The sequence below is a fragment of the Ammospiza caudacuta genome, chromosome 1 (assembly GCF_027887145.1).
Source record: "Ammospiza caudacuta isolate bAmmCau1 chromosome 1, bAmmCau1.pri, whole genome shotgun sequence".
NCBI lineage: Eukaryota > Metazoa > Chordata > Aves > Passeriformes > Passerellidae > Ammospiza > Ammospiza caudacuta.
In genome coordinates, this window is record NC_080593.1 from 46,680,355 (window position 1) to 46,699,873 (window position 19,519).

At 42.3% G+C, this 19,519-nt stretch overlaps 1 protein-coding gene across 1 annotated transcript; it reads left to right on the forward strand.

The window, feature by feature from the left end:
* Window positions 1-209: 209 nt before the first annotated feature.
* On the forward strand, window positions 210-19,295 carry FKBP9 (FKBP prolyl isomerase 9). Its single transcript, XM_058802165.1, has 10 exons — window positions 210-492; window positions 4,122-4,267; window positions 4,862-5,051; window positions 5,709-5,854; window positions 7,448-7,637; window positions 9,708-9,853; window positions 11,023-11,209; window positions 13,432-13,577; window positions 15,206-15,369; window positions 16,772-19,295. Exons 1-10 carry the CDS (start codon window positions 236-238, stop codon window positions 16,952-16,954), a joined length of 1,755 nt encoding a protein of 584 aa, XP_058658148.1. The 5' UTR covers window positions 210-235; the 3' UTR covers window positions 16,955-19,295.
* Window positions 19,296-19,519: the final 224 nt, after the last annotated feature.

The window sequence follows — 19,519 nt, forward strand, 5'->3', positions numbered from 1 at the left end:
GGGGGAGCCGGCGCCGGGGCTGCTCCTCCCCCGTCCCGGGTGGGAGCGCTTCATCCACGTTTGCAAGTTTGCAGCGGCGGGAGGAGGAGGAGGCGGAGGAGGAGCGGGCGGGCCGGGGCGGGCAGCTTTTCTGCCTTCCCTCTTTTCCTCCTCTCCATTCCCACCCTTCCCTCCATCCTCCCTTCCTGCCCTCCCCGCCGAGCGCGCCCTGCGGCTGCCCCGCTCGCTGCGCTCCATGGCGGGGCCGGCGGCCGTGCGGCGGCGGGGCCCGGGCTGCGGCTCGCTGCTGCTGCTGCTGCCGGCGCTGCTGGAGAGCTGGGCGGCCTGCCAGGCGCCGCCGGTGCCCGCCGCCGAAACCCCTGCGGACGGCACCGAGCTCGGCGTCGAGCGGCGCTTCGTGCCCGAGAGCTGCCCGCGGGCCGTGCGCCCCGGGGACTTCGTGCGCTACCACTACCTCGGCTCCTTCCCCGACGGCACCCGCTTCGACTCCAGGTCTGGCACAAGCCCGACCTTCGTTGGGAGGGAGAGGAGGGAGCGAGAGGTGCTGTCCCCCACGAGGGTGGGTTTTTTGTGGAGGTTCGGTTCGGGTTCCTCTGTTTTTCCCAGCAGTGCCCCGTGGGCGCTTTTGGGGTGACCGGTCGGAAGCAGGTCAGCGGCAGGATGGGCAGTGTCGTACATGTAGGACCTACAGATCACCATGGGAAGATGCCTTTGAAATATGAAGGGCAGAGAGCTGGGGTGTGACCGCTGGGGTCATGGGGCAAGACCTCTGTAGTGGCTGGGTCCAGTAGTTTGCTTGCCCTCGTGGATTCCTAGCACGTTCGTTCAGCTGCTTTTCCAAGGCGCTGAGTAGGAGTTTTCTGCTCTAGGAGTGAAGACTATAAAGTTATTCAGCTAGCCTTAGCCCGGTAAACAGGAGTGTATATGGAATCACAGTCTCTCACAGCAGTGATTTCCTGCCCGATTCATTCTGTACATTTCCTATGTCTTCTCCAAGCTCAAACCTGCTCGAATACGATTGGTTCTGAATCATTATCCTTGCCGGAAATATAGGAATTATCAGGCTGTACTTCCATAGAATTTTTTTGATACTTTATCCTTGAATAAATGTGACCTATGCACAGTGAAGTGCCTGGCTGCTTTCCTGCTGTTATTTTAGGATCAGGAAGCCTAAATAGTGGGATCAGGAGATTGTGAAGGATGCTGCTACTGCTGCCAGCTTATTTGTTTTTTCTTACTTCATTCATTGCCCCTGATCAAAGTATTATTTAGAAAGATAAAGCAAAATGTATTTTCAGTAATCCTGGTAATCTCCCTTGTGCTCCAAGGAAAATCTGCAGCCTTAGGGAAATAACTGTCCTTCAAAGCTCAGTTCTCCCTCTGGAGCTGTCTGTAGTTAGTGTGCCAGAAGTGCCATACAACCAACACTTCTCTGACTAAAATGTGGGATGTGATCGCTGGCACTTCAGCTGGTGTTGGTGCAGTTTCCGTGAAAAGGCACAGTACAGATGTTCAAAATTCACAGACAGTGAATCCATTGGCAACTGATGGGCTTGGAACACAAGTCTTTGCTGTGGATGTGAGGACACACAAAGGCAGCGTCCTCGCGGCTTATTTCATAAATATGTGACAGTGGGAAACCTGGCCACGTGTTCAGAAGTGTGTTTCTGATTGCTGCTTGTGCACTGAGGCAGGGCACCTGGAGGGGCTGCCCAGGTGCTGGCTCTTGTTTTAGTTCCTTGTCATTTCGTTCTGAATTACGTGGGGCAGGAACAGATTGGGCAGAACTGTACAGCATTTATCTCATTGGATCCTCTAAATATTACTAAATAAGTAGTAATGGTGATAGTCTAGTCCAACTTGAGTATTTTTGTAGCTGCCTTCATTTCAAATGAGTGCAAAATATTAGGTTTTTTCAGCTTGGGATTTTTTCTAGATGGCAGCTCATATTGGAGTACACTTTTGTTATTCACTATGATCTTTTTTAAGACTGGTAACAGTGTTTAATCATTTTCAGACATGGAAAAATAGGAATGTTTTGTCTTCTGTGGGTTAATGCAAGAAATATTCTAGAGTGTTTGTTCTAAAATCTTTGGTGTTCCCTGCCTGTAAGTTAAAGAGATTTAGTCAATTTATATAAAAATAAGCCCATTTTCTTACCTGTTTTTTGTTTTCTTCCTTTTTATTTTAAAGTTTATAGGCATGCTTAGCAGCATCATTTTAATCGAACACTATTATGAAATCAGTCTAGAAAATACTCTAGATGTTGACCTAAGGGCAGTTTTGCTTTGTTCCTTCTTCAACTCTTGAAAATATTCCTGAGTTTTAAAATTAATTTTCTGTATTTCCAAGGAGCAGGTAGCAATACTGCTCCTCAAGTTACCAGGCTGTTGACAAAGTCTTATTAATCATGACTGTGTTACATAAATTACCATATTATTGTCATTAGTTGTTTATATTTTTTCCCTCAGCATTGGCAGTTTTCATTTCAATAGGCATAAAATGATTCACATTTAAAAGTCTGAATTTAGTTGCCTAGTCATCTACTATTAATTTGGTCAATTCCACTAATAGAAACAAATTTTGCTTAGTTTTAAGGAATCTGCAAAGTCAATCCTGCAAAGCTGTGTGGTCTGATCAGTGCTTTGTTCGGTTCTCTGCTTTGCATCAATGTTCTCTTAATTGTACATTTATTTTACTCAAAAGAAAGCTCTTCTGTTCTGAGTTCATCCCAGATGTATTGCCAAGCTTTATCAATTGCTACAAAATACTATTCGGAGGGTTTCTTAGAACTTATTATATTACTAGTCTTAACATCTAAATTATGGTTTTGTGTGTATAATAGAATTTGTCAGGGCCTAATTTAAATATTTTCCATCCTTTACTGGGAGTGGGAATATTACTGCAACTGAAAGTGAATGCTCAGTAATAGAGGGTTGTCTACTTTTAGAGAAATGTTTGTCAGAAGGAAAAAAAAAAAGATGGAGCAAACAGAGAGTTCACTCAGTAAAATATTTGAGAGATGCGAGGCTGTGGGACTGTTAGGAGGCTCAATATGTTGTGGAAGTGATGTGTACAGTCTTGGAAGGAAAGTTTGACATCATTTCCCTAGGGATGTCTAGCTACTGGCTGCTTTCCAGAATTTTAGCATGCAAAAGGCAAAAACCTTTTTTTTTTTCTCCCCCCAGGTCTGACTTTTATAAATATAAATGTAAAAAAAAAAGTCCTTGAAATTATAAAAGGGATTTGGGAAAACGGAAGTTGTAAAAGTTTAACAATAAGCATGAAGCTTTTGAGGTGCTTCTTGACATGTGTTTTTATACTGCTTCAAGAGGTTCAATTACAGTAATTCAGGCACATCTAAGTGGGGTCATTGTGCAGATTTAAGGTGGCTGAATGAAGTGTGTAATACAGTGTTCTGCTGTGGTAACACTGCTGTTCTCCATCTCCTCTCTAGGAAACAGAATAATTTAAGCATAATTTCTTTTACCTTTTGAATATTCATGTATTATCACAGAGGAGAATAATTTGTTTCTTGATTTTTGGTCAAATGGCAAACCTGCCATTTAAAACATGTCTCTGTGCTTTAACTGAGTGCTGTGAAAGTGGAGGAGAAAATAAACCTGTTGGCAAACCTCACAGCTACTACTTAAAAAGCATCTTTTCTCTCTCCCTTTCTCCCACAGAGATTGGAAGTGTGATTTTCACATTGTAAAGCTTTTAGGTCTTACATAATATTTTTGTGAAGTTGCGACTGAAATCAATATATCGAGATCCTACCCTGGGAGCAGTTATCCTTTCATATCTCATAACAGTGTTTAACTTTTCCTTTTCTTCCCTAATTTTCCAGTGCTGCTTTTAATGTTAGTGTGTGAATTAACTGTATGTAGTTCTGGCCTTCATGTGCCTGTAGTACCCATTGCACTCTGCTAGAATGTGTTTCAGATAGATGATGTGCAGTGGACGGAAGGAGAACTGTGTTGATGTCTCAGGAACGCCTTGGATTTGCGCTTTCCTTTAGGAGCTGATCCTTTAGGACTGATAAAGTTATTCTAGTGGGGCAAGAGAGAGGCAAGGTGTAAATGAATCACTAACATTCTTTCCTGCTTTTCCCCCTTCAGCTATGACCGGGGATCCACGTTCAACGTGTTTGTGGGCAGAGGTCAGCTCATTGCTGGCATGGACCAAGCTCTGGTGGGCATGTGTGTGAACGAGCGCCGGTTCGTGAAGATTCCCCCCAAGCTCGCCTACGGGAGTGAAGGCGTCCGTAAGTACAGGGTACTTGGTACTTGGGTAAGGGATTCAAGAGGGCAGATAGGAAACCTGTCTGAGACACAGAAGGGAAGGGTAGGAAATGCACGTAGTGAATTTCTGGGAGGTTATCCCCTGTTCCTCGGAGGTGTTTGTTAAGCCTATAGCCTGCAGGGATCTCTCCAGACTCCCTCTGTGCGCTGAAGGAAGAGCAGTTTGCTGCAGAAGACCTTCAGGTCCTTCACTTTTGCTATGAAAGTTAACTATTTATTTATATCTACCTCCCTGTTAAATACTTAATTGAACCAAAATTGTGGCTTTGCAGTGCTGCACAAGGTCTTGTCAGTTCCAAAAGTATCTTTGTTCTACAGCCTCAGAGAGGCAACAAATGCTAACTCAAGATAGTTTGCCTGATGGACAGCTGTGATAAGAGTTCATCTTGCCAGATTTCCGTCCCATAAATAGCTGCAGCAACGGCAAGGGGCCAAGCACACCAGGAAATAAGGTGTGCATTATGCAGATTTTTTAGGGTAGGCATGGATTGGTTCCTTTTTGCTGGTACCTTGTGTAAAAAGGGAAAGCAAACTGTGTGTGTGTTTTGCTTTTGCAGCTGGTGTGATACCCCCCAATGCTGTGCTCCATTTCGACGTGCTCCTGATAGATCTGTGGAACTCCGAGGATGAAGTGCAGGTTCAGACCTACTTCAAACCTGAGAAGTGTCCTCGGACAGTCCAGGTGTCTGACTTTGTACGGTACCATTACAATGGAACATTCTTGGATGGGACCCTGTTTGATTCAAGGTATGCAGCTGGGTTGTGGGTCTTTGGGTAGTTTAATAGGTATCTCATCATCATTTGCTCCCCTTTTACCTGTGTTACAATTAATACTAACTGCCCAGAAACACAGGAAATGACATCTGGCATTGGATGTGCGTTAGTAATTTTTTCAGGGATTATAGGATAGCAGTACTGACTCAAACCAATAAAAATATCCATTATTTCTTCATGGGCATTACCAATCCAGATGCTTTTTTGAATTTTAAATTTCATTCCCTATATGTATATTACAGTTAAAAGTCTCTGTAACCAGTATAACTGTTCAGATTAGATGCAAGTTTTGTAAACTTAGCAGGGTTTGTAATGAAAGTGATCCACTAACACTTTCTTACTGAGATTTTACGTGTACAGCATCTGTGCTTCATTAGAAGCCAGTGGAAAATGATGCTTTAGTAACAGCTGCCTGAGAGCCACTTTCCAAAGCCTCTGTGAGGTTCCTGACATAGCTAAGCACTCTGGAAAACTTCCCAGCCAGCCCTTGGCAAATGAAGCACCGATTCTTTCGGACTAGCAAGTTGTGAGCTACACTGTGCAGAGTATGCGCATTTAAAGGTTCATATTGTTCTTTCCTGTGCCAGTCTGACATTTGGTTGTGATTTTTTTCTCCTTTCTCATGTTCAGCCATAATCGGATGCGAACTTACGACACCTATGTGGGGATTGGATGGCTGATTGCTGGCATGGACCAGGGGCTCCTGGGAATGTGCGTAGGGGAGAAGCGCATTATCACAATACCGCCTTTCCTGGCGTACGGAGAGGATGGAGATGGTAAAAGTTATTCCTTTAGTTGTTTCTCTTTTTTTTTCAATCCCTAGTCATGCATATTTAAAACAAATTTTCTGTATTTTAAATTTATGGGCAGCATTGTTACCCTGTTCAGAGAGACACTACTTAACAACTTAATACTGTTGATACAACTGTAGTATTTATATATTGAAATTTTATTTCAGTCAGTGAATACAATCTGTGATTAATATCTAGTGGCACCAAAAACTTGAAGAGAAGTGACTACATAATCCTTTCAGACTGCCACAGAAAACAGAAAAATTTTAAGAAAAAATATGTTAAATGTATTTTTAATTCCAGATGGGTTTTGTTGTGGTTTTTTTAACAAATGCTCTAGTGATAGCTACAAAATAGATTGTCTTGTGAGACTGTGCAGCCTGCAGATTATACATAGACATCCCCATGTTGAATTATAGTTTGTGACTTTTACTTATATTCTTTCTCTGCTCTGGTGTTTAAGGATGTGTTTGTGATGTATGAGGTTTCTTACCCTTCTGTGACTTCATTACCATTAACTGTGAGGCTGAAGAGGCCTTTGTTTTCAGTGAGGCTGTGCCATCACTGTGGGAATAGAAGGAAATTACTCAGTTGGAGAATTCAGTGAAAAAAAAAAAACAAACCTGAACCAATAAATGACTGACTAGAAGCAAATTTGCAGACAGACCTGGATAAATTAGAGCACTGGCAATCACCAGATAAATGAAATTAAGCAAACTGGATTCTGCACATGGGGTGGAGCAACCCTGGTTGTGCAGAGAGACTGGGGAATGGGAGGCTGGAGAGCAGCACCATGGGAAGGAACCTGGGGCTCCTGGTCCATGGCAAGCTGAACATGAGCCAGCAGTGCCCTGGAAGTCAGGAGGGCCAAGCGTGTCCTGGGAGGCATCAGGGACAGCATCACCAGCCAGGCAAGGGCGGGGATTGTCCTGCCCTGCCCTGCTCTGCTCTGCTCTGCACTGGGGCAGCCTCACCTCCAGTGCTGGGGGCAGTTTGGGGTGCTAAAATATAAGAAAGACATGAAACTATTGGAGAGAGTCCCAGGGCGAAGGGGCTTGAGGGGAAGCCATGCAAAAAGCAGCTGAGATCACTTAGGTTGTTCATCCTGGAGAAGACTGAGGGGAGACCTCACTGCAGTCTGCAGCTTCCCCATGAGGGGAGGAGGAGGGGTTGGCATTCTTCTCTGGTGACAAGTAACAGGACCTCTGAAGTTGTGTCAGAGGAGGTTTAGATTGGATATTAGGAAGAGGTTCCTCACTCAGAGGGTGGCTGGGCACTGGAACAGGCTCCCCAGGGAAGTGGTCACAGCACTGAGCCTGACAGAATTCAAGAAGTGTGTGGGCAATGCTTTCAGGCCCAAGGTGTGACTCTTGGGGTGCCCTGTGCAGGGCCAGGAGTTGGACTGATAATTGTAGTGAGTCTTTTCCAACTCAGATAATCTATGATTATATAATTTATTTTGGAAGGGGAGGTGCTTGATATTTGGCAGTACGTTACTTTTTTTTCAACAAACATGTTTAAGCTTCTGCTAGAACACCTGCTGTTTCTTACCAATTTTCTGCCCTAACACTTTCATAGGTAAGGAGATCCCTGGCCAAGCTTCCCTTGTCTTTGATGTGGTTTTGCTGGATCTGCATAACCCCAAGGATGGCATTGCTATTGAGAACCAGCTCGTGCCTGAATCCTGTGAGCGGAGAAGCCAGACAGGAGACTTTGTGCGATACCACTACAATGGCACACTTTTGGATGGCACATTGTTTGATTCCAGGTAACCAAAACATTCAACTCCACAGACTGCATTTCCGGTTTGACTGCGCTGTTGTGTCCACAATATGCTCAAGCACAGTTCTTTGCTTTTTCTTCCTTTTTTGAAAATTTTAAGTGGTCTTTAAGTGGACTTTTGAAAATTTTAAGTGGAGTCTTTTTAAAAGACTCATAGAAAACTTTTCTATATGGGAAGGAAAAGAACTCTTTTGTACCATGTCATTGTCACAGACGCCATCTAGGGGTAGTGGCCCACCAGTGAAGCCAAGTGCATTAGGCACACAAGCTTGAAGACTCTTTTCCCCATAGGGTTAATCTGCCAAATAGGTAATACCACTGAAGAGAGAGAAAATAAATATGATTCCATTTTATGTCCTGAGAATTGTGAGTTAGTGTGCTAGTGGCTAGTGAGGTTTATAATACTTATACTTGGAAACTGTTTGCATTTTGAAGGCTGATGTCTTTCAAGACTGAATTATGGGTTTGCAGAATTCAGTCAGATGAGTTTTCTGTGATAAAGGATGGGGGATTACTGTGACAGTAAATTCAAAGCTCTATGAGAACATGAGCCTCGTGTACAGAATCATATGAATAATACCCTTGTAGATTTCTGTGACTTTGGTTGCTTTTAGTGGTACAGTGCTTTACTATCCTACTCCAGCTTTCAGAACAGCTGGCTAAAAGGAGGTGAGAGTGAGCCAATGTAAAATGTTCTACAAAATAAGCTCAGAGAAAAATGTTTAACACTACTGCAGCAGCCATCTCTGTAGACCTTGATTTACAGTTTGTGAAAGCTTATAAGTTAAGAACTCAAAGCTTATCCACAGTGTACCAATTTCTCTTTTTTGAAATATGAGTATCTTCTCTAGTAACTAATCAATTTTTGAAAATAGCTGTAGTATTTTTATGAGGGTTGCTGTCAAGAAATAGTAATAAATGCTTTGTAGACAGCAGCCTCTGCATCATTCTGAAGTGATGAGGGTTGTTAGAGAGCTTGTTCACTAAAACATGGTTTCCTGACCTCCTGCAGAATTCATAAATGAAGAAATAGAGCAGCTAACAATAGGGATTGAAAACCCTGGAGCTATCCAGGACAAAGTTTCTCACTGGTACAGGGAACATGCCAAAAACTCTGCAGAGGGCTGGGTTTGAGAGCTCTAATAATATTTTCCTTTGCCTTTTTACTCTGAAATATTCGGCTGCAGAACTGCCCTGGGCAGCTCAGCCAAGGCTGTCTGGACTTAGAGTAGTTGAATAAACCTTGGAATTACATCAGGGCCTGGTCTTGTACTGGTTTAGTTCTTTCCTAGAGCTACCTTGTAAAGATGAATTAAAGCCTTTCTGCCTTCTCCTTCTTGGGCTGTGCCTTTGTGTAACATGCCTTGAAGAAAGGCAGAAGACAGTCATGGCCATGTAAGAAACATCATTTTTGTTATAGCCTTGTTTTATTCTATCATGAGGTGTTGAAGCAGGTCCTTCAGCCTGTGTGTTAAGTGGCTGGCTTAGGTTTTGTTGTCATGACTCATTTTAATGTTGAGCATCCCAGGAGAACCTATTTATCCCACCTGGTCCTTCTGATAGTTGAACTACATAGCTGTGGTTGCAAAATGAGGTAGTCTGCAGGGTGTCTCATGAAAATGAAGCACTTATCAACCATAGCTAGTTGATAAGTGCTTATTAAGACAGTGTCAGAGCAGAGGAAATTTTAAAGGAGTAAACCAATTTTTTTTTCAGTTACTTGTCAAAATCTGCTCTCTGTTTCATTTAAAAGACATAAATAAGTGTGATTTTTCTTTCTAGATGCAGTAGAAATGAACTTGCAGATTTGCTGGCTGTTCACTAGCCAGGGTCTCACTGCTGGGTAATCAGTGACCTGTGTGTCACTGAGTGATGAAACCTGGTGGCTTGGATTCAGGGAACATAGTTCCTTTGTGCCTCCCTGGTGCTGGTTAATGACTGTGTGTTTGACCTTAACTGCTTTAAGAATTGTGTTGCAGAGCTATTGCAAGAGCCCATGTTTTCTTGAGTACACCTGACACTGCTGAAATGCAAATATTTCAAATATTTTCCATAGTTATTCCCGAAACCGTACATATGACACCTATGTTGGGAAAGGTTATGTGATTGCTGGAATGGATGAAGGTTTACTAGGGGTATGCACTGGTGAAAAAAGAAGAATAATAATCCCCCCTCATCTTGGATATGGAGAAGAAGGGAGAGGTGAGCTTGGCTTTGCATTCAAGTCTTCTGTAGTTAAACCTTTATTGCTTAGTTAATCTACGTGTATTTTCATTTTTCTGGCATTTGAAAGGTTTATGAATTAGTTCATTATTTTGTGGGTATCAAACTGACAAGACCACATCCAGAATTTGCAGGATTATTTTGATTAGCTAAGTAGGTAGAACAATAAAATACAGAACAATCTCACATGTAACTGGTAGCCTGAACTCATTTGGGTAATTGATGTTTCAGGCAGACTGGTACTTGGATGCCAGGAGCTCTGCAGTGTGAGATCTTCCTTCCTGCATGTCTTAAACTCTTTCTCCTGAGGGAGTCCATCATGCAAAGTTTTCTTCCCCATTCCTTCCACAGCCACAAGTTTTGTGGACTTCTAAGCCACCTCTGTAAATGGTGGATGCATGTAACAACAGTGAAGTAACCATGTATGTGTAACATACAATTAACATTTCTTTGGGAAAACTCATTGCTATCTAAACAGATTGCTGGGAGAGGCTGAATGTGATAACCCTTCCAGCTGATCCTAGTGTTGTGGCTGGTGTTTCAAAAAGTGCCTCCTGGGATGTTACTTGGATAAGTGATTTAGAAAAAAAGCCTTTCTTCTGGGAATGCAAGTTCTGTGCTGCAGATTTGGAATTACTGACAAACCCCAATCCTAGGCCTGGATGTGTTTTGTTAATCCTGGTAATGCACATAGTCCTGGGAAGAGGGCGAAGAAGTTGCCTGCTTTTGGGGTATTTTAAGGAACTGTAACCTTTTACATATAATGATGTTCCTTGAAGCAAGAGTTCTTGAGAATTTTGATGATCAATATTGAATTGGTACATGAAACACAAATGAGTTATTTAGGATAGTCACAGGAAATACATGGTTATTGCCTCATTTGTGGATAATTTTAAAATTCAGGGTAACAAATGTTTTTCTTTCACCATTGAACTGCGTGCATGCTTAGTGCTTTCCCACTGGTTGTCTTTCCTACACTGGATGCAGCTTGCATCTGTCACATCCTTTAATTCTGAATGAGAAGAGCAGAATGACTCAACAGCAGGCGCAGCAGGAATGCATATTCCTACAGGGTGCAGTACCTGGACATCATCTGCCTCTTTGGGTACCATTTCTCCCTCTATTTGCCTAATGTGCTTCCTGTTTAGGAAAGATTCCAGGATCTGCAGTGCTGGTCTTTGACATCCACGTGGTGGACTTCCACAACCCCTCGGATTCGGTCAGCATCACTGTTCACTACAAACCCTCCAACTGCACTGTGCTCAGCAAGAAGGGGGATTACCTGAAATACCACTACAATGCTTCCCTTCTGGATGGAACCCTGCTGGACTCCACGTAGGTATTTGGTGAGGAGAATGCTCCCAGCAGCAGTGAAGGCAAGAATGAATTCCCTGCAAAGCAAGCTAGCAGGGAGTAAAGTGTGGTGGTGTTCTCAGGGGTCCCAGGACGAGGGAAGAGATGAGAATGTTGACTCCATGTTTCAGAAGGCTGATTTGTTATTTTATGATAAATATATTATATTAAAACTATACTAAAAGAATAGAAGAAAGGATTTCATCAGAAGGCTTGAAAGGAAAGGAATGATAATAAAATCTTGTAACTGACCAGAGTCCGAGCCAGCTGGACTGTGATTGGCCATTAATTAAAAACAATCACATGAGACCAATCAAAGATGCACCTGTTGCATTCCACAGCAGCAGATAATAATTGTTTAAATTTCATTTCTGAGGCCTCTCAGCTTCTCAGGAAAAAAAAATCCTACCAAAAGGACTTTTCATAAAATGTGTCTGTGACAATAAAGATTTATTTTTTTTAACTGAATATTTATGTCGAATGTATTTTTCTCTTTATGGCTACCTGCCAAAGGTACATAGGAGGAGGAGAATTTAAAGACAATCTGTCATAGCATAATGAGAGAACCAAGAACAAAAAGGATGTAGGAGTGTGTTGGAGAAGAACGTAAACAGTATGCGTGGAGTGATGAAACTTGTTGTATGGCATTCTGTTTAAATGGGCCAGCTCAGGTGTCTGGGTGAGTCATGCCAGGGCAACACAGGTCTCATCATGAATGAACTGTCCAGGTTTATTCAGTTTCTTGGGGAGCATTTGTGCTCTGTACTGATTCAGTGCTCCTGAGAGAGATCTGGTAGGGCTACTTGTTGTGGTCTTGTTAAAGATACCTTGAGTGTGGTTTACAGTAAATGGTCACTTGTCATGTCTGTGGCACACATTGCTGCTCCTATTGTAGTGTGGCTTTAAGTGTCAGCATGGAGCAGCTATCAGAGGCCTTGATTGTAACTGTGAGAATATTATGCATTTTCCTCCTCTCTCTTGGCAGTAGATGTATGAGGGAAGCAAAAGATTGCTCCAGTCTGTCTCATGTAGCACTGAAGTGAGCCTGGCACACAGCTACAAGAGTATTTCTGTTAGCTTCCTGTTCTTTTTGCCCTAATCTTCAGAATAGTGCAAGTCATCCAAACAGTATTTTAGTTTTTGGAAGGGAAGTTGGGAAAAGCTATTTTTAACCAGGTTATAATTAACACAGGAAGCAGCTCATGGGTTTCACAGTGTACACAGTAGCTTGCAGAGCTGAAAAGCTGCCCTAATTTGGAGCACGTGGTGCAGTGCTGTAGGCAAGGATGTATACAAGTGATGTGTTTGGATTCAAAACAGTTTATATGTCAGGAGTGCTCAATTTCCATTTTGTAGCAGGAACCAAGGGATGTCGCGACTGTCTCACTCACAGCAGTTTTTAGAGAATGAAAGATTGGTGAATCATGTGCTTCTAATTTTAAGGCTGACCTCTTAGCCACTGAATTGTTTTCTTTCCAAATAATACTCTGTTGTACAAGCATGTCCTGCAGAGGCACAGCCAAGCCAAATAACCAAAGAAAGGCAACCAATAGAATAAAGAGCCTTAATGCTGCATACTCTGCCTTTAGAATCACAATATGTGTTTGACTTTTGGGCTTTTAACTGGTGATATTTTCTAATTTTAGAAATGAGCCACAGGCAGCAAGGTATTATTCAAAATTTAATATGGTTAAATAGCAGCAGTAGTGGTTATTTGTGTTAATAGCTACTACATTATAGTGGCTGATTTCATTAAAGACATGGCTGATCCATGAGAATGCACTCAGATCCCTCCATGGAGTTGGTGGTCCTGGGATGAATGTACATCTGGAATTCTTACATCTGCTGAAAGTCCAGTTACAACAGTTAAAAACATGTGAAAGGCAAAAGCCCCTATTTCAAGATAAAATACCTTGGGGTTGTAATTGGCATGATTAATGATTTTAATTGGATTTCATCCAAGAAGCCTATAATTTTAGTGCCAGAGGACATGTCAGCAGCAGAGACTTGTCTGTTTGGTGCTGGCTGTAACTTGAGAACAACTTCAGGTAACTGGTAGAACAAAGCATTGGGTATTAAGTTAATTTTTGGCAATGACAGGACACTACTAGAAACTGCTCCTTCTGTGGTAACTTTGAACAACAGAATTTTTCTATTTTATGTTGATTTTTTTTTTTTTTTTTCCATTTTCCCTTCCTTTCCAGACACAGCCTTGGCAAAACCTACAACATAGTTCTGGGATCTGGTCAGGTGGTGTTGGGAATGGACATGGGCCTTCAGGACATGTGTGTCGGGGAACGACGGACAGTTGTTATCCCACCTCACCTCGGTTATGGAGAGGATGGAGTTGGTGAGTGCACACTTAGCCTCTCTAGAGTGACTGAAACACAGGCATGGGGATGTTTTAGAGGTTTTTCATGTCCTTATTTTAGACATTGCCCTCCTCCCTGTTCCCCAGTGGACATGCTGCCGGTGTTGCATTTCAAGCCATGCTGTCGCTGTAGCCAACAGAGAGACCATCGGAGTACAAAAGGGAGCACGTGTCCCCAGTGATGTTGCTTTGTCAGAACAGAAAGCTCCAGGCAGTCTGGTGTTGCAGAGGGATGCAAACACTGTTTTCCATGGCAGGGAGTTGGGTGCTTGTGTTTGGACATGCGGCGTTATTCAGAAGACAGAGCCACATTAGGGTTGACCAGGGGACTGGTCAGCCCTAATATGTTAGGAAATTCAGAAGATACATAAACTGAGTGTAAGATGTGAAACTGTATTGGTGCAGTTAAAACTCCAACACAAATACATATTGAGGCAGCTTTAGGGCATTAAGGCTTATCAATTTTTAATGATGTGGACAGCAGTAATAGAAAGAATGATACAGAAGTGACAACAACTTTTATGTCCAGGTACGTTGTTTCTGGTCTTGCTTGTTAAAAGGTTTGAGGGAAAGGAGTCTATCATGAGATCACCAAGATCATCAAATTCTGATGTGTATGGAAACAGTTGCATAAGTTGCTGGGTTCTTTGAATAGCTCCAGAACAATTTGTGGTTTATAAAGACTGTCAGGCATCACGTGCAGAGCTTAATGGAGAATTAATTTGCATTAAGAGATAAGAAGACATTTCCACTTTTACCTGTCTTCTGTGAAAAAATTAGGAGTTTACTATATATGCAATGTTTTATACAAGATTTTATCTATTAAACATTATATGTTATTGCATAGCTATACATAATAAATTGAAAATTTCCTCATAATGTGAAAAGTCTGCTGTGCAAAATATCTGTCGTATTTGCCATTGTTAAGGGTACATTTGATACACATTCTGAAACATTGTATGATTTGTTACTGTGTTGGTATATGCCCAGCTATCTGAAGAAATTGTTTGTTTGCAATTTCTGTCTCTTGCAAACAGATTAGAGGTGAGTTTTCTTTTACTACACTAAATTAAACTCCTTCCATGGCTTCCCTGAGGTAATATCCCAGGCTGTTGAGTCTCACAGCAGTGTGCTGGTACACATGTATTGGCAAGATAAAGTAAAATGGATTATTCCCACAAGTTTAGTTTTTAAAAGTAAAAAAAAAAAAAAAAAAAAAAGGATGCACTTTGTATCATGGACTTATAGAATGGTTTGGATTGCAAGGGGCCTTAAGGATCACCTAGTTCTAACTCCCCTGACATGGGCAGACACCTTCCACTAGAACAGGTTGCTCAGGGCCCCATCCCAACTTGGCCTTGGACATTCCTAGGAACGGAGCATCCATGCTTCTGTGGGCAATCTGTTCCAGTGCCTCAAGTTTTATTTTGAAAGGTTCCTTTTATGATCACCCTTGGTGAAGTGATCAGGAAGATTTGATGGGCTGGGGATCACACTAGAGAAGTGTCTTTTGGAGCAGGAAGATAAATTTAATTGTGGATTAAAAGGAAATATCCCCTTCAATGTAAGTGAGGATAAATACCCCTCTTTGCCATTTGTTGTGACAGAAGGAGAAGTGCCTGGTAGTGCTGTATTGGTTTTTGACATCGAACTGCTGGAATTGGTGTCTGGCTTGCCTGAAGGATACATGTTTGTATGGAATGGGGAAGTCTCTCCCAACCTTTTTGAAGAAATAGACCAGAATCATGATGGAGAAGTTCTTTTGGAGGAGGTAAGCTGAGATGATGTAAAGACCTGGAGTGGTTCTCTTCTACCACTGTCAATGCCAATGTTGAAGGATGGAGTCTTTCCTCATTTTCTTCTCTTCTTCTTCTGGAATAGTGTTTGTCATCACAGGAACAGGAAGGCAAGGTATGAGCTAAGAGAAGGCTATTCAGCTTTTGAGTTAAAGAAAAAAGGACAGTAAGAATGGCCAAGCTGCATAAGATCATTTTCTGTTGTGGTTTCCTTGGTCAGCAACAAATCCTTAGGGCATAAGTGTAAGAGGCAGAGTTGGTATCCAACATTCCTTTGCTGTATCAGCCTTCTTGGTGTCTGTCTCAGTGTTAATTGGCAGTTTGTGGTGAATTCTTGAGCCAAAGCTGAGCCTGCAGCAGTGCATCCAGGAACTGTCTAAGCTCTTCTGTAGCCTGGCAGTGCCAAGTGGCCACTCCTTACACATGTGAATTGTGTGCTGTGCAAAGCTCTTCCCCTTGCTTGCTTGCTTTTAAAATCTGCATTGTGAGGATGTCATTGTGTGCCCCAGTTATCTTATCTTTATCTTATCAGAGGTGCTTTTGCCACGGCACCTCTGATAAGATAAAATTCTTTATGTTCTTTCAAATTCTATTTTTTAAATTCTCTTCCGAAGTCTTCTTTGTCACCTTTATCCTTCTGTTTTGTCTTTTCTTCTTTGTCCCTTCTTTACTGCCTGGAGTGGTGCTGCCTGCAGTGCTCACAGGGCAGACTGTGGCCCTGTGAACAGCATGAAATGTCTTTGAGGATTTAAAAACTAATATGGTAAAATCGAATTCTTGTTTTCTCTTTTCCTAGCACTCTCTTCCACCTCTTTGTTTTCCTTCCATCTCCATCTTCCCTCTTATGTTTACCTCCACATCTGTCCTTGCAGAGAAGAAAAAAGCTTTTACTGGTTTAGAGAAAGAGGTGGGGTGAGGCTGTTGCTGTCCACATCAGCAATCATCCTTGTGTGTTGCTCCCTCTAAGATGCAGGTGGGTTTCTGTTTTACAGTGAGCTTCATGTATCGCCATGCAGAATTACTGCCCTCCATCTGTGTAGAGCTGTTCCTGTTGGACAGCTGTCCAACCCATCTTCCTCCTCAATGATGAAAAAGAAGTTTTCTTGTCATGGGTCCAAGACCCACTGGAATGAGTGAGGAAATCCCTGCTGGGCTCCACAAAGAGTCATTTAACCTCATGTTAAATTACTCTTTGTGGAGAGTTGCAGGGTTGCAGACCCAGTGTCTGTTCTAATTAGTCCAGTTTGGGTGGTAAACTATATAGGGTAGTAACAGTGTCCTGTGTACACTTAATAAGTAGTAAAATGCTGGATGCTCTTAATTTTCAAATATCCTTTTCACTGTGAGCTGTTTTCTTCTCTTTTTCCTCCCTTTTAGTTTTCAGAGTACATCCAAACTCAAGTTGATACTGGCAAGGGAAAATTAGCTCCTGGCTTTGATTTTGAGAAGATTGTTAAAAATATGTTCACCAATCAAGACCGGGATGGAAATGGTAAAGTTACTGCTGAAGAATTCAAGTTGAAAGATCAAGAGGCCAGAGAGGAGCACGATGAACTGTAAAGATAAGGAGAAAACCAAGAATCCTGAGCTGACCTGCTGTTCAAACACGTGTACCAGAAGGAGTTTTGGCAAGCATGGTTCTGGAAGGAGAGCCCTCGAATAGCCTGTGTCTGCCTCTGCCTGGGTGTGGGTAGGCTGTTAAAATAGGAGCAGATTTTCAGTTGGAATGGTAAGGAATATCTGAAAAAAGTGTTAAGTGCCTCAAGGTGGGGTGTATAGACAGGTAAGGAGTGTCCTGCTGTATGTGGTGCCATGAACCACATGTGTGTGTGGGGTCTGCTTTTATGCTAAAGATCCAAAGTTCTCATTGAACAATTCATGGTCAGTTGGGTGGATGGTAGAGAGAAAACCTAGCAAGTGCTTTTAAAAGAGTTTTAAAAACCTTCTGTATCAGAAATATTTGTGTAGGAAAATGAACCAAAATATTCCCCGTAACAATAACCTGTAAAAGTTGTCAGCTGTTGATCCCAGTTCCTTTCAGAAGGCATGAGCACTCTTCCCAGTAAATGAACAAACTCTCATGGATTTTTGCCAGCAGAAAATCTGATTTGCAAATTGCAGAAACATGGCTGTGCCATTGCAAAATTTACATAAGCTGTGATTTACATTAAACAGACCTAGAATTGATACTGTGTATTATTGTTATCTTATTGTATTTCATATTTCTAGAGTCCCATACTCTTGTTATGACATTCTTAAAGTCCATACCTTCTAGCTGGTTTTCCACCATGCAGCTCCTTTCTGCTGTGCAGTTCCTCATGGCTTCACAGGGCCTCCTCCTGGGCTCTCGATACTGGTGTTGTTATATTCTTAAAGTCCATATCTTCTAGCTGGTTTCCTACCATGTAGCTCCTCTCTGCTGTGCAGTTCCTCATGGCTTCACAGGGGCTCCTCCTGGGCTCTCGACCCACCCCCTTTTTTCCCAGTTATCTTTGCAAGCCACAGCTGCTGCCCAACTAAGGGCTTCACAGCTGTGGCTCATTTGGAATAACTAGGACCCACTTATCCAACACATAGATTTTGTAGGGACTCTCACTACATTTCCCCCTTTTCTCTATTACTAACAGATGTATTCAAATACAATATAGATAAAGTACAATATATTCATTTCCTTTACAATACATGTTTTATCCCAAGACTCAAAGGCCTCATACACCACACAAGTACAATACATACAATCTTCCACAGCTCTTCAGGCTGCTACAGCTCTCAGGCTGTCCTATTCTCCACAGCTCTTCAGGCTGCATACCTCCATCATGTCGGGGTCACCAATTATTGTTGCTATCTTATTGTATTTCATATTTCTAGAGTCCCATCTTAAAGTCCATACCTTCTAGCTGGTTTTTTACCATGTAGCTCTTCTCTGCTGTGCAGTTCCTCATGGCTTCGCAGGGGCTCCTCCTGGGCTCTCAACCCACCCCCTTTTTTCCCAGTTATCTTTGCAAGCCACAGCTGCTGCCCAACTAAGGGCTTCACAGCTGTGGCTCATTTGGAATAACTAGGACCCACTTACCCAACACATAGATTTTGTAGGGACTCTCACTACAGTGTATGGGTTTTTACCTCACTTAATAAAAGCTTCCTACCATCTGTACTGTGCTGAATTAGTAACCATGACTCTTGCTGGCCAGTGTTGCCATCAGTCATTCCAAAACCTTTCTAGTTGCAGCCTCATTTATAGTTTTGTTAGACATTAAATATTAACATGCAGGGTCCAAATGCTGTCATAAATACTGGACACAGTTGATTCTGTGTTGGGCTTCTGTCTCCTGTTTTGGGAGTTGATAGATTAAGGAGTAAATACTTACAGTTTAAGCAGCAGAGCAGTCTGCAGTGGCAAACAAACAGACAGACAGTGATAGAATCAAGAAGCAGCCCCATCTGTTTGTGTGTGCTAACGTTCTGGCCCAGCCCTCGACACAAAGTCAGCCCTGGGAGTGCTGCTCAGACGCTGTGACTCGAGGCAGTCACCCCCGTTAGCTCGACAAACGCAGCAGAGCTGCTCCCTACTGAATACACCAAACAGACCCATTTTCTGGGAGGCCCTGGGATCCCCCTCAGTACACAGCATGCCAGGAGCACAAACACATAGAGTGAGACACTGACAAGGAGGAGTGGGCAGGGAGTTGTGTTTTCATTATAAGCTTTGTGTCTAGTTTCTTGCTTTCCTTGATCTGTACATGTGGGATGTAAGCTCCCTGAGATGCTTTTTCTAAAAATTGGTATTTCAGATGAGAACATTTTGTAATGGTTTTTAATGCAGTTCTTACAAAAAGTGCAGTGAAATATTTTTTTGAGTTTGATACCATTAAATGTTGGATAACTGATCTTTTTGTTAAATAAAATATTGATCAACTATTAAAATTTCTTTTCTTTTGCTGGAGTTTTGGTGGGTTGGGACCAGGAGTTGAAGCAGATGCTTTTCCTGCAGCTCTTTTCTCTTGTACACAGCAGGCTTACCCTGAATATGTTGAATACTGCCATTAATGTTCAGAAAAAATATTTTAAACTATGATTAATGGATGATTTTATACCAGATGTAGAAGTTGTGGCTATCAGGGACAG

Bases quoted from the DNA above. Each gene is read 5' to 3' on its own strand.
- FKBP9 (XM_058802165.1), top strand. From the start codon at position 236: ATGGCGGGGCCGGCGGCCGTGCGGCGGCGGGGCCCGGGCTGCGGCTCG. The intron at 4,268-4,861 runs GTAAGTACAGGG...TTGCTTTTGCAG, and splicing joins CTACGGGAGTGAAGGCGTCC to CTGGTGTGATACCCCCCAAT. The intron at 7,638-9,707 runs GTAACCAAAACA...TATTTTCCATAG, and splicing joins GGCACATTGTTTGATTCCAG to TTATTCCCGAAACCGTACAT.